Below are 26,074 nucleotides of genomic sequence, written 5' to 3' on the forward strand. Positions count from 1 at the left end.
ATTGGCAAAAAGCCAGTGGTTGGAATTAATGCTGAGTTGTTAAGAGTGAGTTCTGGTGCTTGGAATCCCACCCAGGATTATTCCCTGGTGCTTGGTTGGTGTCTTTCTGTTTTGGGGACAAGGGTTTGAGGACAAGATTCTTCCTACTCCTGATTTAGAGCCCTGGTCCAGTAGCTGCACATGGAAAATGCCCATGGAAAGGAACTTTAATTTATTGCTCAGAACTACAGACTGTCCCTCACTGTAACTCATTTCCTCACTGGATTTTGGCTCTGTAGAAGCCCAAAGCCAAGATCTGGCCTTTTGCAAGTGATGATAGCAAAATCTTTAGGTATTTATGGTACAATTCTTTATCCAGTGAAGTTAATGAGACTTTAAAATCTGCTCCAGAGAGAGCTGAGAGAGACCCTCAGTGAGTGACATCTCTGTGAAGTTGGGGTTAACTCAGCAGCTGAATTAAAACCCTTGGGTTGTGTCAAATGAGAGGCTGAAAGCCCCACAAGACCTGACTCAGATCACCCACTAATGATTCTACAGATGCCCTTCTCATTTCTGGGATGTTCTCTGGTGGAAAAGCCTTTGTTCCTTTGGGTCTCATTAGCAAAATCCTCCAATTTCCATCCTGCCTCTGCCTTGTTCCCTGTGCCTGCTGGTCACAAATCCACGAGCATATTTCAATTCACCCCGTGTGTTTGACCCCACATTTATTTGTCCCAGAATTCCTGCAATTGGCTGTAAAACCAAGGCTGGATCTGTTGGAGACTCCTCCTGTGTCTGGTTACAAGGGCCTGGCCATCAGAGCTCCTGGTACTTAAATAGTTAATTAATTAGTAGCTAAATTACTTTAAAAATTAGGGGATAAGGGGAGGCAAGGAAATAAGAGGTGAGGGAAATTACCCTTCTCTCATGACACCACCATCCAAATTTAAGTGAATTGCAACAACCATAGTTTTAATTCTGATTACAGTACTGACTCTACAGATCCTCCCTGCTTGTGAAAAGGCTGCTGCACAGCCATGAAGGAATTTTTGTACTATTAAAGATTCTTTCCTGCACCCAGAAACTGGATTTGCTGAGGAGAAGGGGAGTAGAGGGATTCAGGAGTAGTTACTCTAAAATCCTCTGCAAGTGTGATCTCCAGGGCTTTCTCTGAACTCAGGAGGATCTTAAAATCCTTGGGCTTCTCTAATAATTGGCAGGGGATATTTTTTTGTGCTATACAAATTCCATCCTGTTCACGGACTGAGGTCTGGGTGGGAATTGCTTCACACCCAGCAAGCTCCAGGACTGTATTCCATCATTCCCACCTGGAAATGGAAGTGCCCTCAGGGCTTACATGGCCAGAACCCAGCTGCACTTACCAAAAAGGTTTATAATGTGCCTCAAAATAAATGTAAGATTTCAAATTGCAGAGATTTCTGCCCCTGCTGCTCCCAGTAGATGCTGTTCAAGCCCCCACTGTCTCTGATGGCCAGAAACATCCTAATTTCCAGCCTACACATACTCACTGCTGGCCTGCACACATTTATTCCTAACATCATGTTTGAGCATAAACACATTTTCCCTTTTGTTGGTATTTTCCCTGTGGTGTTTATGTAGAATAATCAAATTCTCCCTTTGGCTTTCTTGTTTTTTGGCAGGCTAAATAAGCCAAGATATTTAGTTTCCCCTTACAAGACAGCTCCTCCTGCCCTAATCTACCCTTCAGAATCTACCCTTCAGAATCTCTTACTTGAACTGAAATTACCCACAATTTACAAGTAGTTCAGGTAAAATCTTGCCAGGCCCAATGTAGGAGTGATAGCTCATCTCAGAGGGAATTACCTGCTACTTTCTGGGCTTGCATTTAGCTTTTTCATGGCCATGTCACATTTGTGACTCTCCTGGGATGGACTAATAAACCTGAACCCTTCACCTCTGTCCTTTGCAGCAGCTGCCAGCCCACAGCAGAAATTCTCAGTATTAGCCCCATCCTTGGACTTCATTTGGTGCTGTTGAATTTCATCTTGGTTTTCTCACTCCAGTTCTTGAGGTCTTTGGGTTTTTCCTCTCTCATAGCCTGGTCCTGTTTTCTGTTAAAGAGGCCCTACAAATTTCAGTGGGACCTTCTGAACACTCCTCCTCCTTCTGTCCTGAGGTCATTAGTGAAAACTGGGAGTAGGCTCAAGAATGACCCCTCAGGAGTTGCCTGGAAATCTCTTTCCTTTAACCAGTGCTTTCCCCACCTTAGGACTGCCAGAAAAATCCACAGTTTGGGATTTCCCATGTGCTTCTCTGGTCTGATCCCACCTCTAATGCAGAGATCCCACATTTATGCAGTTTGAAAATCTGGAAAACACATTTAATGATATAAAAACCCAGCTGGGCCATAAAAAGACATGCTCTAATCTAATGTACACATCAGTGATTTCAGATCCTAAAAGTTCAGGGGATTTTAGCTGCTGGTCAGTTTGCTGTGCTCCTGCTTGTTCTCCATATCCAGCTCACCTCACTCAGCCTAAATTTTGCCTCTCCCTGTTGGGTCAGCCTTCCTGCACTCTCTCCAGTGTAAGCCAGAGGTAAAAAGGGAAAAGGGAGGTGTTTGGGGAAGTGTCCCAAAAACCTAAGAAGAAATTACTGCAACGGGGATGTTAAAATAATGCTGTACATCCATCATGTCTGTCCCTGGGAGAATCCTCCAGAGGACCCAGACCATGTGTGCTGAAAGTCTGGTCTTGCCCTGATTTTATTCACTGATTATTCAGCCTCATTTTATTTTTGCTGTGGAGTTTCAGGTCTCATCCTCAGTGGTTGTTCAGCCCCTCATTGCCAACAAGAGGATTTTTGGTTGGTGACTGAAGGCAACTTAAACCTGGGGAGAGTTGTCCCCATTGAAGTCTTTAGGAGAGTCTTAAGAGTGATTTAACCCACGTTGTTCTTCATCAACATCTGTAGTTTGGCCAACAGCAGTGTTTGTGCTCACAGGGTGTGTGTCAAATCCCCTGTTGGGGTGGAAAATGCAACCCTACAGGAAAGACTTAATGCTAAAAATATCTTTCCTCTGATTTAGTGTGGGCAGACAGCTCTGATCACAAGAGGAGAACATCCCAAGCTAAAAACTGAAATAGTGCACACATCCCCCCCCCAAATTTATCCTAAGGCAGTCCAAGTGGAGCTCATCCATGGGCAGGGGACTGATTAATGTGGTGTTAGATCTCAGTGTCCCTGCTTTGGTGGCTTTCCTGGTGCCAGCATGTGACATCAGGCTCGGGATAATGACTGGAAGGAAGACTCATTTATTCCTGCGTGGTGGGGGGCTTTTCAATCTCACACACAAAGGCACAACAAGAGGCAGCCACTGCAAGTTGGACAAATTCAACCTTGAAATGAGACAAGGCTTCCTGGCTGCCAGGAGAATTAAAGTTTGAATCCACTTGTGAGGGGGGAACAGTGGAGTTGCCACAGCTTGGAGTTCAGACAAGACTTGCTGCCTGTGTGAAAAGGGTTTCTTTAATGCAGCGTTTTGGAGGAGTTCTGTGATTTGTGTGTGCAGGAGGTCAGTTGAAAGGAGTGGAGCAGTGCTGCCTGGCCTTGGTGGGTGAATTACTGGATGTGATTAAATGACCTTTTTGGTCTGGGTCACTGAGTTTCTATAATGAAAGGATTGGCTGCCACATGGAGAGGGCTGTGAGCTGGAGAGGAAATAAAAATGAATGCTTGTCCTACTGTCTTTCTGACTGTAAATAACCCAAGTGTTGCTATTTAGCCTGTTTAAAACCTGCAGAAATGTTAATAGCAAAATACTTCAGTGGCAGGAGAAGACTTTGGTTCCCTGTTCTTTAAGGATCTTTCTCTTCACAGGGTTTGTCATTTTGCTCTTCATCAGAGCCCGTTTTGTATCGATCCTCCTCAGGAAGGTGGTTGGAATAGAAAGTGCCTTCGACCACTGGGAAGGCAGCAGAACTCACTGCTGCAAGTGCTGCTATTTTTAGGTCCCAGGAGAAATCTGAAGCAATGATTGTCGTTATATTTTCATTCTCTTTGCCTTCAACAACAAACCATAAAGGCTGTATTCAAATTGCCTGCTTTAAAGATCTTGAACAGAGTCCCAGAGTAACAGTGAGCTGAATTGCTCCATCACGTTTGGATTTCTAGGATTCACCACAGTGGAATACAGACAAAATTTAGAGATTTTTTTTTAATGCAGCCTGTGTTTTTCCAACACACCAACTGCTTTATTCCAACTCTCAAAATGTTCCTGAAGCTTTAGCAGTGGCAGGTGAGATTTTCAGAACTTACTAAAAGAACTTTGCCACCATGAAAGCCAACAGAAAAATCCTCTCAGTGCTTTCATGGCAGGATTGGGCATCCTGGCACCTTGAATTCACTGGGAGGGGAAAAAGGAATAATTTTCTCCATTCATGAGCACTGTTTTCTGCAGAATTCTTTTGGAAAAGTGGCTGGAAGTGGTGCTTCCCAACTGGCCAACTTCCACTGGTCTCAGCAGGTGCAGCTCTGCCCACTCCAGGCAGTGCCAGCAGTGTTGGATCCAAACTCCAAGCCAAGACTAAATTTTATGTCTTTCAGGGAAGAATTATATAATAGGGCAGTGGAAAGGGTTTTGTGCATCATTGTTGGAATAATTTCAAACTAATCAACAGTGGGTTGATTGAAAACATTGGGGGTTTAAGGACAAACTCTTCTAATTCCAGATATTCTGCAGTCAGGAACTGAAAGGAAACTCACTTTGATTTTTCATTGTCCATCAGCATAACAAACAACATAATGCTGGATTAGACCACGAGTTTTACTAACTAAAATTATTAGTGAAGCAATTTTTCTTTTCACACAAGGGCTCTTTGTGCTTGTTATGGTTTTTGAGACCAGCCCTGGTTCCTGCAAACCTCATGCTGCTCTGCTCATGGTGTGAAATCCATAATTCTGGGAGCTGGAAGGAGGCTGGGCAGGTCCGAGGAGCTCTCAGTCTATCAGTGCCTTTTGTGTTTACACTTCATTAGCCCATGTTTAAAAATACCACTCTGCCAATTTATCTCACAGCTGGGTTCATGCACGTTTTGAGCTGATCACTTGCTGAACAAAATCTCCTTTTGCCTCAGCTTGCAGATTCCCTCGTGCCCTTGGAGATCAAGCCTGGCATTTCCTTGGCAACAGTTTCTGCTGTGCTGCATACTAAGGACAACAAGCACGTGCTGCAGGTACAGTTTAATGGGAAAGGGAGAAAAAATATCCTTAACTCTGCCTTTTCTTGCCATCTAGGACCTCATCAACCCCTCCTGCAGCTCCTTCCCTCCAGAGCAGAGCCCTGGGCAGAGGCTTTGCCCTGGCATGTGCTGGTGAGGAATTACACCCAGAGCAGGGAGTGGGATGCAAATAAATCTCTCTGCCCTCTTTTCCTTGGCCATGTGCCTGGCTGAGATAAAAGGGGAAGTGAGATAATTCCTGAAGAGAGGCTACAGATCATCCTGCCTGTCTTCCAGAGTCAGGAACAGCATCAGTCAACCTCTCAGGACCAAGGGTTTAGAGGAGAGAGATGACCTGGGACATCAGACTTGGGACCATCTGCCTTCAGTTCCCCTGGGAGTTGTACATCTCTGTACATCCCTGCACACTCCCTTCCTGCCACCCCTTTCAGGCTGGCACTGGAATTCCTGGCATGAGGAGGTGATGCCCAGGAACCTTCTCAGCAGTGGCTGCCCTGGTCCCCTTTCTCTCAGATCCATGAGCCTCACTAAACAACCCTTCCCACACTGGGCAGCAGAGCTGGCTGGGCCCAGGACACTTGGGAAGAGATCCCAGTGTGGAAATGTCAGGGATGTGAGGATTGGGTGAGGATTTCTGTCAGAGCACAGCAGACAGGCTGCTCTCCTCTTGCCAAGCTGCTTCCCTGGAAACCCTCAGCAGTGCTGGAAACATTGAACTGCTGCAATGGAACTGGTCTGAGGCTGCTGTTGTTCCTTTACTCCCTTCTCCACTCATTCCTGCTGCCAAATAAACTTAGACCTGGGCTTAAAATTCCAGTCCTCCTAAATGGCTGGAGCTATGCCACCTTCTCATCCCCTGAGTAGTTACTCTCTGAATTTGCCTGTTTCCCAGCCTGTTGCATCCTTTAGAGTGGGATTTTCTTTTTTCCTTCTCATCCATCAGCTCCCTCCAAAACCTCCCCAGCCTCCTGCCAGCAAGAAGAGGAAGAGGGTGAGTGATGATGTGCCCGAATGCAAATCCTTGAAGCCGTTGCTGAGCGGCTCCATCCCCGTGGACCAGTTTGTGCAGACTCTGGAGAAGGTGAGGAGTTTTGGGTGGCAGGTGGGATTATCCAGCAGGTTTCCTCACATTTCAGATGTGCTGCTTTGGCTGCAGAGAGAGGAGAAACGATTTGAGTGTAGCTCGAAATGGAGAAAGTCCCAAAGTGCTCCAGGGTGTCCTTGCACTTCAGAACAGAGGGAATTGTTCCCTATGGAGCTGTGTCCTGCCATGCAGGGTTCATGTCAGTGAGCTCCTCCAGTTTCCCCCATGGAAGCAGAGCTTTTGGGTGGGTGATTTGCCTCACAGAACTTTTGAATTCAGCAGCTGAGGGAGTCTCAAAAGCATTTAAATTTCCACAAGATTTGTGAGAAGGTGACCAAGTGAAGAACATGGAAATGTCTCCCCTGGTGGAGGAGCCTCCTGAGGAAGCTGCACAAATTTGGTTGCTGCTCTGTGGAGTCTTGTTCTCACCTACAGGAGATAATTTGGAGATAATTAGCAGAGAAAAGGGCAGGATTGCAGACTTCCAGTGCCTAAAGGGGCTCCAGGAGAGCTGGAGAGGGACTTGGGACAAGGGATGTGCAGGGACAGGACACAGGGAATCGCTTCACACTGTTAGGGATAGATGGGATACTGGGAAGGAATTCTTGGCTGTGAGGGTGGGAAGGCCCTGGGACAGCTATGGCTGCCCCTGGATCCCTGAAATGTCAATTAAATTCCCCCTGGCCCCTGTGCCCTGGTCTCTCCTCTCTCCCAGTTTTCCTGAGCTATGCTAATTCCCCTCTCTCTCCCTCTCCCACCCCAAATCCAGCACGGCTTCAGTGATGTGAAGGTGGAGGACACGGCCAAGGGCCACATTGTGCTGCTGCAGGAGGCAGAGACCCTGATCCAGCTGGAGGAGGACTCCACCCACATCATCTGTGACAATGATGAGCCCCTGAGGGTCAAACTGCGGGACCTGGTGCTCAAATTCCTGCAGAAATTTTAGCTCGTGGACATCAGGAGGCTCTGCAAGGAGAGAGGAGCCTGGAGCAGCAGAACTTGGAGCTGTCCAAGGAAAGAGAGAGAATTCTGTGATTCAGAGACACCAGAAACCACCTTCCTCTTCATGGAGGAGCAAGGGAGTATTTTTAATGTCTATTTTTTAAATCTTATTTTTAGCCTGGAGTACTTCGGAGGAGATCCCTGTTGTGTAAAACTGGGAGCTGGGAATCTTACAGGAGATAGGAGCTGCAGAGCAAATAACTGGAGTGTTTATTGACAACATCAGGGTGAACTTCTGCTCCTTTGAGTCCCTCAGCAGTGTCTGCCCCAGTCCTTCACCTGACAGAACTCCACAGGAATATTGAAACAATGACCTTGTTCCTCCCACTGCTTCTTCCCAGTCCCCAGATCCCATTCCCTGCCTCTCCTCCTGAGTGTTCTCTGCTGGCACGAGGAGGGGAGAGCTGGTGAGGCAAAGATTGTACAAATAAAAATGGAAAAAGGGGCTCTGGTGGACATGGAGAATAGTGGGAAGAGCCTGGCCATTCCCTGCACAAGCAGAGGTACTTTGGAAAAGCTTTATCCTTTAGGAATTCAAGTGTTTGTGGATGTTGCAGCCTCACCTGTTACATCCAGATCCATCCATGGAGCTCCAGGCCCTTCACTAAAGCTGGTTCCTCCTGGGTTCCTCCATCAGCAGTGGAGGAAACACCTCAGGAGGACACTTTGGGAAGTCCATAAAGTAGGAAAATTCCTAATGCTCATAAAAAACCTTTTGAGATTTAAGTGCCTCTTGTTTCTACCTTCCAAAAACTTGTCCTTGCAGCGCCCCCATCCCAAATCCTGGATGGAATTGTGAGTCATTTATCCAAAGCCATCTGTACTGCAGACCTGGGGAGGCTTTTCCCTCCCCAAATCACCTATTTGGGGCCTCACCTCAGTCAACAGTATTGCTTCTAAAAGTGACCCATTTCTCAGATTTACTGCTCTTCATTTTTTTATTGGATTGTTTTGTATTTATTCAGTGTTAAAAAAATAAAAAGCAGAGTGAGACTGCCCAGGAGGGAGCACATCCCGTGGTTTATAAAAGCCTCTCCCAGCCCATTCCACATCCTTGTCCTGACACCTTTGGGAAATAAAGCTGCTCCTCCAGTTCATCCCTTTGGGGAGGTGGAGGCAGTGGAAGCAGCTCTGTAATAAAATCTCTGCCACTGCAGTGTCCACATCCCATTTCATTCCCCTGAAGGGTTTCTGTTGGGTTGGGTGTTCAAATCCCAGCACCCACAGTTTTATTCTCTGTGTGAGGAGTGGTGTCATCAACAAGTGGTGAAAAACTTGGGGCAGTGGAATTAAATCCTCCTCAGGGTTTGCAGGTTTGCTGCTTTAGCATCACTTAAAAACAGAGTAAAATAACTGTGATAATTTCACTTTAATAAACCCCAAAGGGATTATTCCTAACCCAGAGAGGCTGTGGGATGAACTCATCTTTCTGCTGGTTACCTCAGCTCCAGCATTGATCCCACTGCTCCTTCCTTTTCACATTCCCAAGGCTTTCCCACCCTCCTCAGAGGGAGAAAGTAAAAATTAAAAGCTTTTATATTTTTCTTCCTCTCATTTTGAGCAGGAAAACTTCTCATTGTTCCATCAGTCCAGCAGCTGAGAGTGGAATGTTTTGTTATATTCAGGTTGTGCCTGCTGGAAAAAACAAACATGCTGGGAGGGGAATTCTTTAATGAGAAACCCTAATTAAACTGGAAAAAGAAGTGCTTGTTCCTTCTGCACACACAGAGAGAGAAAAACAAACAGCATTTCTTCAGGCTGGGTCAGTCCTGCAGAGTGAACCATGGTAGCCCAGGGGAAGAATACCATGGATGCAATCCAGGCTTTATTCAGAAGTTCCCAGTTTAATGGCCAAAGAACAGCAAAGGTTCCTGGTTTTCACTCTCCTTCTTCCAGAAGGGAAAATAAATCCCCTTGGCCCCCATGTGGTGGTTCCTTGTGCTGTGGCCATCCCCATTCCCTGGATCCCACACCCCTCCACTGCTCCCCTCATTAACCACAATTAGTGGGGTGTGTGGCACCTGATTAATTCCCAGTGACTTCCCAACCCTTTGCTCCCACAGGAATAATGGGGAGGAAAGGTTAAAATCAGATTTCTGCTCTTGGATGGCTTTTAGGGAACAGCTGTTCCTGGGTGGAGAGGAGTTTATTGTGTTTTCTCTCCATTCACGTGAGACCCAATGAAAACAATGGGACCAGGACAGTTAATGCCACTGCCCAGGCTCAGTCACTGTCACTGGGATCTGTCACCTCCCTGGGCACCTGGACATGAGGAGCAGAGAGAAACTGGAGCAAAGTGCTGGATCTGTGCCCCACCAGCAGCTCAGCCTTCGGGAGGAGTGGGAGCGAGAGCCAAGGGGTTTGAGATTGGCTGCACATCATGGCCTGGGCAGGCTCAGGGTGGGAGAGGTGGGATCTGACAGGTCCCATTCAGCTGGCACAGGTGAGCTGGCACCTGGGAGCCATGGACAGTGGTCCCAGCTCCTCAAGGATCCATGGACTGTGACCCCATCCCTTGAGGATCCATGGACTGTGATCCCCATCCCTGAAGGATCCATGGACAGTAACCCCAATTCCTCAAGGATCCATGGACTGTAACCCCACACCTTGAGGATCCATGGACTGTGAGCTCATCCCTCGAGGATCCATGCAGTGTGACCCAATCCCTGAAGGATCCATGGACTGTGACTCAATCCCTGAAGGATTCACAGATTGTGACCCCCATTCCTGAAGGATCCATGGACTGTGACCCCTTGAAGACCATGAAGGGGACAGGTTCTCCCTGAAGGCCCCATCACCTGGGGCTGATCACCAGGGAAGGGGTGGCAGCGGGTCCTTTCCTGGGCTCCAGCAGGAGCTGGTGGCTTTCCTGGCACTGCTGGACAGAACTGGGAGCAATTCCAGTGAAATTGCTTTTTATCAAGAAGTGCGTCATCCAGAAGAGAAAATCGAGGGCACTTTGTAGTGCAGAGGAGTGGAGTGTAAAGCACTTCACCCTGCTCTCCTCCTGGGAGCAGGGAATGAATTATTAATGGAATTTATCACCTCTGTTTCCTCATCCCAGGGTACAAACTCTCACACAGGGAAATGGGGAAGTGGAACCGGAGCTGTGGCTCCTCTCACCAAACACAGCAGTTACAGCAGGGAAAATTATTGATCAGGAGATTTTTATCTCAGCAAAAGCCTCGGGAGAAAATCAGCTCCAGCTGAGTCCATGCCCAGGATGCTGCTGGGCTTGTTTGGGAGGCAGATCCCAAACCAGCATCTCACTGCTGCTGCCAGGCCGGGATCCTGGAGTGAGGAATTCTGTGCCCTTCCCTGCCAGTGATGGCTTTGCCTCCCTGAAATAATTCTGGGGAGAGATCACAGGTATTTGGGAGGCTGAGCATCCACCTCCTCCCTAAAATCCTTTGGGGTTTCTCTGAAACCTCTCCTGGAAACAAACCCAAGCACAAACCAAGCCTTACTCCAAGGCAGAAGGGAAAAGAAAGAACACAATTCCCAGTGGGAGCAGCAGCAAGGGCAGGAGACACAGAGGTGAAAAGTGACAACAGAGGTGAAAAGTGACCACGGAGGAAGCAGCTGCTCAAGTGGGAGGGCAAAAAACCAAAGGCAGCAGGAAGGAAGAGAGGAAATCCAGGCACATGCAGGAAATCCTGGGGGATTCCCAGCCCAGTGCAGAGGGCATCCCATGGCTCCTGGCCCAGCTGACTCCACTCCTCCCCTCTGCTCCTCCCTGCAGGTTTGAAGCTGGGAATCTGCTCACAAACCTCGCAGATCCGTTTGGTTTTTCCACCTTCCTGCTCAGGAGAGGGACTTGGGAGCCTCCTGAGCCAGCAATGCCATAGGAACTATCCCCTAAAGGTCCTTGGCTCTGGATCCCCGGGCAGGGATGGGCAGGTTTGTAATCCCAGCGCTGCCTCAGTTGCTGCTTTGATTTCCTACAAACACCCACACAAGCAGCAGCCCCAGAACTGGGATGGGATGTCCCTGGAAGCCTCTCAGGGTCCAACCCCTCCCAGGGTCTCTCCTGACCCAGCCATGAGTTCACCGGGGACACGATGGGGTTCAGCTCCAGGCACTGCCCTCCCTGAGGAGTTTCCAGCATTCCAGACCAGCTCAGCTGCCCAGTGGGAAGAGAAGCCCAGGAGATCTCTGGTTTTTTGGGGTGTCCCAGAGCCAGGAGCAGCAACAGCCCCATCCTGATCCAGCCCCTCTCCCAGCCCCAGCAAAGAGGCACCGAGACGCTCCCAAGTTAAACTCTCCATTTATTGGAACCTTTTACAAAAAAAACCTCAACATTGTGCTCGTGTCCAAGGAGTGTCCCTTGTCTCTCAGTTCCTGTTGGATTTGAAATCCTGGTGCTCACCGTGGGCACAAGGGGAGGGCGGGGGCCGTGTGACACCTCGGTCGTTGCTATTTACAGCGGGAAAGGCCTCGCTCCGTGCCCGGGGGAAGCAGCAGAAACTGCAACGGGGAAAAGGTGCAGCTGCCAAGAGCCCTTCCCGTCTCCTCAGGGCTGGGGGGGTGGAGGCCGCTGGCCCCAGGAGCTGGGATGGGTCGTACAACCAAACCTGAGCTTCGGAGTGACCCTGGGATGCCCTGAAAATCCTGGGTGGGAGCAAGGAAGGATGTTCGGGATGGTGGGACGGCCGGGAAAAGCCCCTCTCCTCCCTGCTGGGACCAGCTCGGGTCTGGCATGTCTCAGGAGCAGAAAGCTGGGCTGGGAATCCCAGTCCTGTACTCCAGGGGGTCGGTGGTGTTTGGGATGATTTGGGAAAGAGCTGCAGCAGCAGGACCGGGAGGGGCAGCAGCATCCCTGTGGGTGGGGAAGATGTTCCTTCTGGCATTTCATTCCCTCACAGAATTCCATCTCCCCCAACTGCTGCTGCCCAGGCATCTCCCAGGAGCAGCCTCTTTATCCCTTCACCCTCAAATCCTTCCCCTTCAGCGGCGCTCAGCAAGGAGGAATTGATCCCACGACACACAGAGAGATCCTACTGCACATCCTGTCCCTGCTCCAGCACAATGGACAGGGAGATCCTCCCAATAAAATAATTAAAAAAAAAAAAAAAAAAAAAAAAAAAACCACCAGCTTGGAAAAAAAGGCCAAAGAGCCTGGGAGGAAGAACAGCTGGATTTGATCTGCTGATCCCTGATCTCAACTGGCCTCGAATGAAAACACAGCAAAGGAAAGCAGAATTCCCAGCCTGGGGCTCCAACACCCTGGGCATCCCGAGCCCCACAATGCACTCAGCAATGCCAACACTTCCCATCCCATCCATGTTCCCCCAGGCTCTCAATGCAGTAACATTTCCCTTTGGATTTCGGAGAGCCTGAAGGCTGCTGAGCCCTGCCTGTGTTTGGATAAAGTGCAGTCCCTGCCCACATCACCCCGAGCTGACCCCGGGGCTGGGCTGTACCTGAGCCACGGCATCGCTGCTAATGAACCCCCACTAATGAGGGTGGGATTAAAGCCGTGCCAGAGGAGCTCAGGCCCCTGGGGGATGCTGGAGCTGACGCAGCTCCTGGCAAGTGCCACATTTCCACCCTGGGCAGGGGCAGAGAATCCTTCCAGGTGTTCCAGGGCCTCGCAGGAGTCTCCCATGGCATTTTTAAGGAGACTGTGAGACTTCTCATGTGCTGCGTTTTGGGCATCTGATGTTGAAACAAAAAGGGAATGGAAAGGGGAACAAAAATATAGGAAAAGATTCCTTGATGCGTGTTTTGCTGTGGTCAGTGGTGCTGGTGAAGGCACAGGCCATGGGCTCTGCTGGGAACAGGCTGCTCCTTCCCTCTCCTTCCCATGGAGGAAGTGTCAGTGCTGATGGAAAAACCTGGGGAGAGGAATTTGGAGAGGCCCCAAAACGTGGTGCAGGAGGAGCATGGACAGGGCTGACCTTGGGAATGAGCCCAGGAGCTGCTGCTGGACCATCCCGGCTCCCACACACCAGAGACACACCAGGGGTGACATCGAGGTGACCACACAAGTGTCACCTTCCCACCTACACAGCAAGAGCTTCTCCAGGCTGCTCACAAACATCTGGGATGTGCTGAGGGAAAACATCACATGAGGGCCAGGCTGTGCCCTTCCCTCCTGTGCTCCCCTCATGTCCAGCTGGGCCTGAGCTCGGGTGCCCACAGGTGTGACAATGTTTTGCTCTGGGGGAGAGGAACCAGCTCCAAACCCGCACTGTGAACGTGATCCCAGCAGCATCACACACTGGAAAGCTCCTGTTGGGATTAAGCCTTGGACACAGCCCAAAGCCAGGGCATGAGGATGGGCTGGGGTTAAGGCAGCTGAGGCCCACGGCAAACCGGACACGGGCACAGGATGGGGATGAGGCAGAGCAGGAATTGCAGCTCTGGCACACCCAGGCTGGGCTGAGCACAGAGAAGGGTCAGAGCCTCCAGGAGCCTGGAGCACCCCCAGCCTTGGCTGTGCTGCAGGTGGATCTTCCCTAAGCCCCAGACACGCTCCCTGGCTTTAGAGGATCAGCAGGACAAGGTGGGAAAAGACACTGAGACAGCAGCAACTGAACCCCTGGGGCTGCAGCAGGGGAATGGCACAGGGCCAGAGCTGGAGCCTGGAAGGACCATCCAGGCCAAACCTGCCCCTCTCCAGGGACTCAGGGTGGGGAGCAGAGCAAAGCAGAACAAAAGCTCCTCACCAGGTGACACCTGAGAGGCCTCAGTAGTAGCCACAGGGCAAGAGAAGCCAGGATGTGGTGCATGGGAAGGGCTGTGCCATGGGAGAAAGGATGGGGACAGCAGTGGTGACAGGAGCTGCACCCAAAACCTGGCCTTGCTACGGTCCCCTTGGATGGGCTGAAGAGTCCAGAGGGGGAAATGGGGTGGGGAGAGGGGAGGGAAAAGAAAAGAAAACAAAAAAGCGCCTCACGCGGCAAATCTAAAACACTTTCATTTTAAATAACAATAATTAGAATTAAAAAGAACGGCTGCCCTTGGCTGGCAAAGGGGCAGAGCCAGTGGCCAGCGAGCCATTCCTCAGTGTATGATCCGTGGGAGTGTCCTTCCAGAAGCCATGGGGTCCCATTCCCTGTCCAGGTGGGTCCTTACATGGGATCTCATTCCCTGTCCAGGTGAGTCCTTCCAGGAGCCATGGGATCCCATTCCTTGTCTGGGTGAGTCCTTACATGGGATCCCATTCCCTGTCCAGGTGAGCTGCTGTGGGAGCACGGGGAAGGAGGGAAGTGCTCATCCCAATCCAGGCCATCCCGTTTCCCAGCAGGAGCGAGGCCGGAGTCCACAGCAAAGGGCCTTTTGCACTCACAGCCCCAACAAACCAACCCCATGCCGGCCTTTCCTCCCTCCAGGCACAGCTGGGAGCTGGGAATGTCCAGCTGCTGCCACCTCTAGATGAACTTGAAGCATTTGGTCTTGTCGTGGGGCAGGCGGGTCTTGAAGAGGACCGAGTCGACGCGGAACTGGGTGTAGAGCAGGGGCATGTACCCGTACACCTTCACAAAGAAGTTGATGCACTTGTGCCGCTCGTGGAAGTGGGAATCGTCGTGGGAAAGCGCCTGGGGGCAGCCGGGGCAGCGGAACGTCCAGCGGGAGGTCACCTGCCAGGATGGACACAGGGGTCACTGCCAGCCCGGGGCACGGATATGGACGGGATCTCAGCATGGATTGGGTTGGGAGGGAGTTCAAAGCTCATCCAGTCCCACCCCTGCCATGGGCAGGGACACCTCCCGCTGTCCCAGGTTGATCCAATCTGGCCTTGGACACTTCCAGGGATCCAGGGACAGCCACAGCTTCTCTGGGAAGCCTCTGCCAGGGCCTCACCACTCTCACAGGGAACAATTCCTTCACAATATCCCCTCTATCCCTGCCCTCTGGCAGTGGGAAGCCATTCCCTGTGTCCTGTCCTTCCACCCCTTGTCCCATGTCCCTCTCCAGCTCTCCTGGAGCCCCTTTAGGCTCTGGAAGGGGCTCTGAGCTCTCCCTGGAGCCTTCTCTTCTCCAGGTGAACACCCCCAGCTGTCCCAGCCTGGCTCCAGAGCAGAGATCATCTCTGCCATGGGCAGGGAACCTTTCACCAGACAGGGAATTCAGTCTGATTTAGTCCTGTAGTGTCAAACCTCAATTCTCCTGCTCCGTGGCAGAGATTTGGCCGATTCCAAAAGCTGAGCTTTCCCACTGGAGCTGCATTTCCCTAGAGCAGACACCACTCACTTCCCAACCACAGCTTCTCCAGCATTGCCAGCCCTGGGACAAGCCCCTGGCTTTACCTTGATGGGAGGTTTCCTGGTCAGGTGGGACACCAGGAAGTTCATGGCGATGTCCTCACAGTTGATGTACTCGTCCACCATGTCCCGGATGGCCTGGGGCATCACGTAGGAGTACAGGTAGGCGTAGTACTGCAGGGGAAAGGCACAGTGTTCTCCTGGGGCTCCACAGGTCACATTTGGGGTGACACAGGGACACGTGGGACATTTGGGATGTGTCTGACTCATAACCCAAGGATCCCAGAGGAGACATTCCCTGTAATGGAGTTAATCCCCCACCAAGATCTGCTGTAGCCACACAAATCTCCCACAGCCACCACCCTCTCCTGGAACCTCAGAAATTGAGGAATGGGGGTTCCAGCCCCCTCAGATCCTGCCCTCTGCTGCTGTGGGGTCAGCCCAGCAGGAATAGCTACTGGATTCCCTCCCCAATGCACTCAGGATCGGATTCCGGCTGTGTTTCAGTTTGGAGACAGTGAGGGGAAAGGGGCAGAGAGCTCCCACATTTGTCCTTAAAAAAACCACAACTCCCCCAGAGCTTCAGCCTGAGGTGGCCATGAGCAGGAAGGGGCAGCCCCGGGGAGGTCTCACCTTGTGGAAGAAGGCAGCACCAGTGAGCACCATGGAGAGCTCGCAGGAGTAGTTGGAGTTGTAGAGCCAGGACTGGTGGGGGATGTCCCAGGCGTGGTAGCGCCCCGGGAAGCCCACGATGCGATCCCTGGCCTCCCTCCACACCCTGCAAAACACAGAACTGCCCGTGAGACACAGACCTGGGAGCCCACCCAGAGCCTCCCCAGGGGCTGCAAGGGATGGAGGGGTCTGTGCATAAAAGACTTTGGCTTATCCAAGGAATGCCCAAAGGAAAAACAGTGTTAAAATGTGCTCCTGTCCTAGAGCACAACTGAGCTGCTTATGCACAGGGAAAGGGCTCCTAATCCACAAATTAGGGATTTTGTAGCTCATAAAGGCTGTTCTGGAGGTTTAAAAGAAAACTGAGGCCAGAGCAGCTGGTTCAGCCTGGGAGGAGCCCAACATCTCCTGGCCTTTCCCCCAAATCCCTGGCACTCTCCATCTCCCAGCAGCTCAGTAAAGCCAAGATAACATCAACCTCCCTTAAGGAAAGCTTCAAGACCAGGTTTGGATGAGGCTTGAAGCACCCTGGGATTGTGGAAGGTGTCCCTGCCCATGGCAGGGGTGGGACTGGATGAGCTTTGAGGTCCCTTCCCACCCAAACCATTCCAGGACTCTGGAAATTCCATAATTCCATAACTCTATGAGAAGCTGCTGAGATGCTGAAGGCCTCGGTGTCTCCTGAGGGAAGACCTGGATTGCCAAACTGCAGCTCCTCATCTCAAACTGCAGCTCCTCATCCCAAACTGCAGCTCCTCATCCCAAACTGCAGCTTCCTGGGCTCTGGCCATACAGAAAAAGCCTCCAGGGGCCTGTGAGTGCCTCCCTCACCCCGACACGTGTTCACAGTCCAGCCTCGGGAATGAAATCCTGAATTCTGCATGTGGAGCGTGGGATTGCTTAATGTTCTGCTCTCATCTGCAGCTCACGCTCCTCCAGAGAAATCCCCCAGGAGAGCTGCAACACTGGCAGGAATAATTAAGGAAAAAGTCAGTGCCTGATGCCTCAGCTGGGAAATAAATCCAGCTTCCACAGGCAGGGGTGCTGGTTTCCTTTGGATCATTCAATCCGCCCTCCCTGCTGCTCAGTGCCCAAGCTGTGACTCCAGACTGCATGAGAGAGCTCCCTGTGGACACAGAAGGGTTTTCCCTTCTTCCCAGGCATAAAACTGAGCAGAAAGTGCCATTTTTTGGTTTTTTTTTTTCCCCCATTTGGATGTGAGTTTCTCCCACAAGCCCTGCTCTGGGAGAGCTACAGGAGGAGAGCAGCTGAGGAGACCAAGATTCTCTGAGTTTCCTTATGGAGCACAGACATGTTTGTTGTTCAATCCTCCACTCCAATTAATGAAACTCCCAAGATAATCCCGAGGAATTAACACCACCAGCAGCTTCCCTGGCTCTGTCCTTCCCCCAGCACTTGTTTGCTGCAGCTCCTGTCAATCCAGGGTTTGTTTAGAAAAGCTGGAAGTTGAAACCATTTATTCCCTTTCAGTTCTCCCACATCTCCACTTTCCTACGAACGTGACTTTTTCCTTCCCAGCTCAGCCACAAAAATCAGGATTTCTCTGGAGAATCGTTCTGGGGGTGCTCAGAGAGCTGCCTCAAGTTCCCTCCTAAATGGCAAACAGGGAAAAACAATGTTTTTGGCCCCAAGAATCAAAGCCTGGAGCAAAGTTTTGACAAAGCACAGTTGTTGTGGGCAGAGGTTCACTCCAGTGCCAAGACTCCAGCAGTTCCTGGGAATGTGTTAACACAGGGAGGCTTTGTGGGAACAGGGTGTCTGTAAGCAGGAACATGAGTGAGAATAACACAGGGCACTTAGAACCTTCGTTTGATGCTCTCCAGGGCTGATCAGCAAAACCTTGGCCAGGCAAAGGAAAACAGAGACCAAAAAAGGGGAGAAAACTGCCCAGTTTGGTTAAAGAGCCTGGAATGGGGCAGGGAGGGGAAGCCAGGACTCCTGACGCCTCCTCCTGCACTTTAATCCCTCTCACACTTCATTTCTCATCTCTCTGAGGGAGCCTGGTGGGTCCCCAGGCATTCTGTGCCTTTTAATCCTCCTCCCAAGCAGGTTTTGGTCCCCATCTCCCATCCCTGGGCAGCTGCCGGGTGTTCTCCACCTGGGAATCTCAGTCCCTGCTGCTTGTGCCCCCCTCACTCCCCTGCAGGGAGGGAGCTTTGGCTGCAGGAGCTGCAGGAGCAGCTGGCACAAACCTCCCCCAGCAGGAGCCCCCTCATTCCCGTGATCAGGGAAGCTTTTGCCAGGGAAAAGTCAAGGGAAAAGTGGGTGCTGGAGCAGAGCGGGGGTGGAGTGAGAGCAGCCAGCACCTGCCTTTGCTGGGTGACATCTGCCTTTGCCTTCTCTGCCCAAAGAACTGTCACACCCCAGTGTCACACGGAGCAGAGGGTGGCAGCCACCACCAGCAAGTGAGCATCACCCTTCCTTGCCTCTGGCTCATGGACAGGGTGCAATGGATTTGTTTTCCAGGCTCTGTCCACCCTAGGAGGCCTTAAAACCATCCAGGGACCATTATCAGCACAGCAGAAGCTGAAAATCAAGGTTAAGGAATGTGGGGAAATGAGGTTTCCTGCACAACCTGGGATCAAGTTGTGCATTCCCCACCCCATTAATGGGTGTTTCTCCAAGAAATAGAGCTGGGAAGCCCTGGGAAGGGATGTGCCAGCCTGTTGGAGTCCAGGGCACAGGGAAAATGCCTCAACCTGCCCTGTGGGGTCCAGGACCCCAGGAAAGCATTGCCTTTGACCTTAGCCCATGGGAAAAAAACTACCAGCACTTCTGGAGGAAAAGAGAACAACAAAAATTTAAATTAGATGGTGGTTTAGTTTGTCACAGGGTGAAGATCTGTGGTTCTGGGTTTTTAGAATGGAGGTAGATGGAGAATTTTGGGCGGTATCTTAAGTTCTTCCTCTACTCCATCTTCTACTGTGATGGTGGCACAGAGACATTGGTAGAATGTGTGTGATGTAGAGAATTGCGTGTCTAGAATTAGTAGTAATTATTGGTACAAAATTGTAAATATAGTACGTTTCAAGAGTTAATTGGGTTAGAAGTCCGTAAGAGACCTTGAATGCCAGGTCTTGTGCTCTTAGCAGTGGTGTTTCTTAGTGTGCTAAGCCTGGTGTTAGCTGGTGCACTGACCTTCAGATAAAAAACTTAATAAACACCTTTACAAGACCAAGATCCGCTCTTCTTTCTAACTCTGGCACGGGACTTTGAAAAAGGGAAAAAAACCCTAATTAGGGGAAATCTTGGACTCAAAATCCAAGATCAGCCCTAACTGTACCCCTGGGCAGGTCCTGGCCGTGGGGAGGAGCAGCCTGTGGGGAGGGCACTTCCCAGGGAGGGTTTCCTCACCCGAGATTTGTTTAAAGTCCTTGGCCCTCTAAAAGCCCCGAGCTGCATTGGTAGAAAAAAGTGGAGTCCTCAAGGTTTTGTTTTCAGGTTTCTCATGTTGTTTATTATTTGATATCTCAGAATTTTCTCCACTCCCAGCCGAGGTCTGGACAGTGGGTGGGACATGAGGTGACTGCCCCTGACGGGACATCACCTTACATTTATACAGATAATTATGTGTAGGTTATTTAGAATTTTATACCAACGCCTAGTGCTCACACTAAAAGGGTCACTTCTACTTTGACCCAATCCACTCTACCTTGTGTCATCACCACCCCAGAAGATGGAGGACGAGGAAGAAGGAGAGGGACACGAGGTACCACCCAAATTCCACCATCTTGTCCCCCATTTACCTCTATTCTATGAACTCTAAAACGACTGAATTTTTCATCTTCTACTGTGCTAAACTGCTGTTTTCACTTCCTGGTGATTTGCAATTCCTCTCTCTGTGTCAGAAGCCTCTCCCGCGGACTAAAATCAAACCCGGTGTTTTCCTGGGCTCCGTGCCAAGGTCTCCAAACCCCCTGGACCAGCTCCACACCCCCCTGTCCAGGGCTCAAATTCTCTTCCTCGGGTCCCAGGCCATCCAAGGGGATGTCCTGGACTCTGACAGGAGCTCACCTGAAGCCAAACATGATCTCGTCGTGGCGCAGGTGGGCGTCGTCGTCGATGGACAGGATGGCCTCGGTCTCGATCTCGTCCCAGGGCAGGAATCGGTTGTTCAGGCTGTTCTTCTCTGTGCGCACGACCTGTGGGGTGGGAGAGATGTTTGTGGGGCTGCAGGACCCCAGGCTGGGGGTTTGGGGGCTGGGGCTGTGCCAGCTGTGGTGCCCCTGGCACGGGGAGGGCTCTGAAGGTGATAGCATAGGGGTAAAATGTTTCTAAAATCATGGGAACTGTATAGGATAGATTCAGGGGAAGTAGAAAAAAGGTTGGGCCTGGATAGGCCTGGGAAGGGAACCAAAACTACACAGGCCTTGGAAACAAAGGTTAGGTTTTGTCTTTGCTAGATCAGGTACAGAAGAAACTGCACCTGCATAATCATCATATGATCATATGATTGTTAATTGTAATGATTGTTTGGTGATAGAATATCACCAAACATATTATCATAAACAAGAATCATGAGAAATTATATTTGGGAGGCTTGACGGAAATGACAAGGGTTCATGCTTGGATAAGATCAATGTATACAATAGAACAATATGAGTTTAATGATTAATATGTAGTTATATAAGGAAAGGGTATAAAAACAAGTCCACTTCAAATCCATGTCAGAGTCAGATTTGGGTCTGTATCCTGTACCACTAATTCCCAGAGCTCTTCAATAAAAGCACCTGCATATAATCATTCTGGGATTATGTGTTTCAATGCTAACAAAGCCACAAAGCATCGGCTCAGTCCAGCAGCAGCTCCAGCAATTCCCCTCAGCCCCAGGGATGCACCTGTAAAATCCCACTGGATTTCTCCCTCTTCCAAGAATCATAGAACAGAATCGTGGAGTTGGAAGGAACACACCAGGACCATCCCATCCAACCCCTGGCCCTGCACAGACACCCCAACAATCCCACCCTGTGCATCCCTGTTGCCCAAATGCTCCTGGAGCTCTGGCAGCCTTGGGAATGTCACCATTCCAGTGCCCGACACCCTCCAGGGCAGAACCTTTTCCTGATATCCAGCCTAACCCTCCCCTGGCACAGTTTCACACCATTCCTGACAGCCCCATCTATCCTGGATCCTTTCTGCTGCTCTTACACTTCCAGTCTCCCCTGGCTGATCCAAAGTCATTCCATTAATCCCACATTTCCCACTCCACTCAATCCCCCCAGTCGTTTCCCTGCCTCTGCTCTGAGCAATCTCCATTTAAAAATTAAGCCCAGCCTGGTGAAAAAGACCAAAGCATGGAGGCAATAGAACTGCATTAAATAAGATTACATTTGATCCCACAAAAAAAGCCCACGCTGAAACCATTAACAGTGGAAATATTTGTATCAGGATCTGCGTGACAGCTGGGATGATTAAATTCCCATGGAAAGCCAGTCTTGGAGCTTTCATCTGCCGACAGCTCCGGGGGGATGGAATATTCACCAGGAACACGTTGAACATTTCACTGAGGTGCCATCAAAAGCACCAACAATTTACTGCAGGTGAGCAAACTGGGCAGCTCTGGGCTATGGAAAAGCAGGGCCAGAGCTGAGCTGGCAGCATTCCCACCCCAGGAGCTCTGTGGTTTCATTAGGATGTGGAAAAAGCAGGGACAATGTGGGCACAGGAATTTCTGATTTCTGATCCTGCTCCTTCCCAAGGTGGAGAAGCATCACAAAACTCAGCTCAGTGTTTGGCTTGGCTGAAGGGTTATCCAGAGCCAGCAGATGTTCCCAGGGGTTTCTTCTCTGCCTGGGAATTGCTGGAAAAGTGGATGGAGGAATCAGGGTGGGAATGGGATAAGAGGGAAGCAGGAGGAGGCAGCTCCACGCTCCCGTGTTCAGCTCTGGGGTCCTTGGCACAGGAAGGATGTGGATCTGCTGGAGTGAGTCCAGCCTGGAGAAGAGAAGGCTCCAGGGAGAGTTCAGAGCCCCTTCCAGGGCCTAAAGGGGGTCCAGGAAAGCTGGAGAGGGACTTGGGACAAGGCATGGAGGGACAGGACACAGGGAATGGCTTCCCACTGCCAGAGGGCAGGGATGGATGGGATTTCGGGAAGGAATTCTTCCCTGTGAGGGTGGCGAGGCTCTGGCACAGGTTTCCTAGAGAAGCTGTTACTGCCCCTGGATCCCTGGAAGTGTCCAAGGCCAGGCTGGACAGGGCCTGGAGCAGCCTGGGACAGTGGGAGATGCCCCCGCTCATGGCAGGGGATGGAACAGGATGGGCTTTAAGGTTCCTTTCCACCCAAACCATTCTGGAATCCTCAGAGTCACCAGCATGAACCTCCTGTGTGCTGCAGGGCAGTGGAGCTGTCACTGGGAGATCTCTGCCAGGAGGGGGTCCTGTCTCCACCTGGGAGAATCCCCCTTTCCTCTGCAATGTTCCCTCTCCAACATCAACGCTGCTCCTTGGGAATTGTCTCCTTCAGCTCCCACCCCCTGCCCTGGGTGGATTTCACCCCCCAGAAGAGCCCAGAGGTGCCACAACCAGCCCTCTCTCTGTCCTTTTTCAGACACTGAGGTCTCAGTCTCTCCCCCAGCACTGCTTCTCCCGCCCTTCCATCATTTTAATGACCATTTCTGCCACAACTTTGCTCCTTAATGGTCTCCAAGCCAAGAGCTCTGTCAAAACCCAGTGGAAGATGTTCCCTCAGCAAAGCTGAAAGGCTCTGGCAGAATGGGGAGTCAGCAGTTCTCCTTCCCAAGGAGATTCAAACAGTGAGCAGGACACAAAATCAGCCAGAGAACAAGAGAGACCCCAGCCCCTCACCAAAACCCCACCTCCCCTCACAGCAAACACCCAGTGGTGGGACCTGCACCAATCTCCAACCCCTCCAGACTCAAAACCAGCCCGGACTGTGCCCTGCTCACCTTATTTTGGTCATTTTTGACTTTTGTTTGGGACTAATTCTCTTTAAAACACTTTGCCATCAGCTAAACGCCCCAGAGCTCAAGAACATGAACCTCCTGGGCAGTTTGCAAAGTTTGGAGACACCTAAAATGCCTCCAAGCACCCAACAGATCACACCAGAAGCTTCTTCTGCTATTGGAAAACCAGTTCCGGTGATTCAGTGCCACAACGTGGGATTTGTTCGACTCAAGGAGCACAAAACCCCACAACTCCATGACGTCCATTCCCTCCCAGTGTTTTGTTGTTCACAAACACGTTGGACAAATAGATCTTAAAAAACCCGAGAGAAAACTAAACCAGAGCATAAATCCAGAGCCTGCCCAGCAATAATGTCCTTTTACCAATACTTTAAAATACGTTTTTATACATAAACACAAAAAAACCCACGGCAAAATCAATACCTTCCAGCAATCTCCTTGCCAAGTGAGGCTTCATGCTTAAACTTTAAATTAAGTGTCACATATAATTTGATGGTGAGGACATGAGGAATGCCTGTGCCCTTGGAGAAGTTTTGACAGCTCAACTTAGTGAACTGGATTGATTCCTGGGCAAAGAGCAAACTCTGCAAGAACCCGGGTGCCTCATTGCTCACATCAGGTCTCTGTGAGGGGAAAAAAGCCTGAAGGATGCCCTTAGGAGAGCTGGATAATCTGGGGAGACAGAATGAGCTCTCAGGAAAAGGATCTGTTTCTACCTCTGCCAAAAATGAGAAATTCTCCCCAAATGTGCTGTGGGAAGAGAGCAGGGTTGGGTGGGGACACCATGTGCTCCCTTTGCTTTGCTGATGAACAGGCAGGACTCAGATTCTCTCCATGCAGGAAAGGGATAACACATCTCCCAGATCATGGGAATGACCAGTGTGACCAGCCCAGGCTTGGGACTTGGCTCCAGAGGTGCCACCATTGTCCCCAGCCACCAAGGACTGCCACATCTGGGAGGTGATGATGCCCACATCCCACATCCTCGTTCCCAGCTGAGCAGATCACCTCCCATCCTCCTTCCTTTCTGCAGCAGCACACAGGAAACCAAGGCCTCCCCAACTCTCCCAAGTGCACACGTGGGAAAGAAATCAATTAAAAACCAGCCAATCTAGGCTTAATAGAGGTCAGGGAGGGCTCTGTTGGAGGACTCTGGGAGATGGCAAACTTTAGGAAAAGGGAACAATGAGTTCCAAGTGTCCCTGAAGCCACCCTGTCACATTTAATTTCAACTCCTGGTTTGGCCAAATCCAGACATGTTTTGATTAGGAAAGTTGCCCAGATCAGCACTTGAGACCCACAGACTGAGAACTACCAGGTCCCTTCCGTCTACACATCAAACACAAGTGCTGGGATTATTTACAAGACTCCCTGGAAGGAGGGAAGGGTGTGCAGATCCATAAACAGAATAAATCACATCCTTTATTACCACGGCCGACTCCATTCCTGCTCCCTCTGCAGCCGAGGTGTGAGATCAGACTGGCACCTGCTGCTCTGAAAAAGCAACCTGAGATGGGCATGAGGAAGACAACAACTCTGCCTGGTCCCACCAAACAGCATCCTCCTGGAAGCTGGGTAATTTTTTGGAAGGGAAGCTGTCAGAAGGAGTTTGCACTGAGCCAAACAACAAACGTGGGCTGTCAGACAGGGACAAAGCACACAGTCTCAGGCTAGGCAAAGAGGAGGAATTTCTTCATGGAAAGGATGGTCAGGCCTTGGAAGGGGCTGCTCAGGGAGATTTGGAGTCCCCAACCCTGGAGGTGTCCAAGAAAAGGCCGGGATGTGGCACTCAGAGCCCTGGGCTGGTGACAAGGGGAGATCAGTCACAGGTTGGACTCGATGGCCCTGAAGGACTTTTCCAACCTGAATGATTCTGTGATTCTCTCAACATCCTGGCTACAGCAGGAATTCTGGCACTGGGTAAGGCTCCATATGGAGACTTCACACCTGAGGTTCCCTTTGCTAAAGATGACTTTGATCCTGATGTCTCTGAGCTCTGTCTCATTTCATGGCAGGAGAGAAGAGGCCAATCCTGGGCATGTTGGCTCCATGACAAGCAGACAAGCTCTCTGCCAGGACAGGTGCCAAGGAGAAGCCAAAGGAGCTGCTGTCATCACCCAAAATCTCTGCAGCACATTCCCACTGAGATGACATTGGAGTAAATCCCACGAGTCTGACCACGGCCACATTTAAAACTCAATTTTTTCAGTGTTTTATCGCTACCTGTTCTGGGCAAGCTCAGCTGCTCCACAAAATCTGGCAGGATCACCGTGGCTCTCAGCCCAGACCTCAAATCTGCTTGGCTGCCCCTACCAAGGACAACCATGGTGGTGCTTATTGAAGATTTCCAAGAGCAGCCTGACACCCAGCGGCGCTGGTGTTCTGCCCTGCCCACGCAGAACCTTTTCCCTCCTGCCAACCTCAACTCCCACCATGAGAAAACCCTCAAGAGGACAGAAATCCATCCAGCTCCTACTGGCCAGCATCCTGCTTTCCAAAGCCAAAAGCACAGATGCAGACCTTTGGCTCAGCCAGGAGTTCTTCATTTTAGGAGAACTAAAATAATCTGGGCTCACTCCATACGACACAAGGCCACATTGCCAGAGCTGCATGGGCAGGGAGGGGATGGGATGCCAGCATGGCATTTCCAACCAGAGCCAAGCCCCTGGGAGGATGCCTTTCCTCCCCAAAACCACACTCTTTTTCCCAACACAGACCCAAAAACTCGAGGAAATGAGTCTGGCACAAGACGGGACCTCCAGGGCGTTCATGGCAGCTCCCGATGAGCTGCAAATCCATCAGGAATTGCTGCCCTGCACTTTGACACTGTGTGAGCAGGGTGTCAAAGCTCCTTCCAGACACGCTGCCAGATCTGAGCAGGCTGGCATTTTGTTAAAAAAAAAATAAAAAATAGATGTTCTTTTGGCTGTGTTTGTGATGATGAATGTTTAAAAAACTTGG

The 26,074-nt window shown here is 50.6% G+C and overlaps 2 protein-coding genes across 8 annotated transcripts in view; one reads left to right on the forward strand and one right to left on the reverse strand.

Moving 5' to 3' along the window:
- Positions 1 to 9,952, forward strand: part of INTS9 (integrator complex subunit 9) — a 61,294-nt gene extending 51,342 nt beyond the window's left edge. Inside the window, exons 15-17 of the mRNA XM_083858347.1 lie at positions 5,097 to 5,195; positions 6,145 to 6,282; positions 7,055 to 9,952. Coding sequence (XP_083714473.1) covers positions 5,097 to 5,195; positions 6,145 to 6,282; positions 7,055 to 7,231 — 414 coding nt within the window. The 3' untranslated portion in view covers positions 7,232 to 9,952. The remainder of the gene's footprint in view (positions 1 to 5,096; positions 5,196 to 6,144; positions 6,283 to 7,054) is intronic.
- Positions 9,953 to 14,372: 4,420 nt separating this feature from the next.
- The window catches only part of EXTL3 (exostosin like glycosyltransferase 3), a 111,842-nt gene continuing 100,140 nt past the window's right edge, over positions 14,373 to 26,074 (reverse strand). For all 7 annotated transcript variants that reach the window (XM_083856053.1, XM_083856054.1, XM_083856058.1 and 4 more), the window contains 4 exons: positions 20,205 to 20,332; positions 16,131 to 16,275; positions 15,543 to 15,671; positions 14,373 to 14,873 (listed from right to left, as the gene is read on the reverse strand). In XM_083856053.1, coding sequence (XP_083712179.1) covers positions 14,664 to 14,873; positions 15,543 to 15,671; positions 16,131 to 16,275; positions 20,205 to 20,332 — 612 coding nt within the window. In that variant the 3' untranslated portion in view covers positions 14,373 to 14,663. The remainder of the gene's footprint in view (positions 14,874 to 15,542; positions 15,672 to 16,130; positions 16,276 to 20,204; positions 20,333 to 26,074) is intronic.

Source organism: Zosterops lateralis, assembly GCF_965231275.1.
Source record: "Zosterops lateralis genome assembly, chromosome: 3".
NCBI classification, from domain to species: Eukaryota; Metazoa; Chordata; class Aves; order Passeriformes; family Zosteropidae; genus Zosterops; species Zosterops lateralis.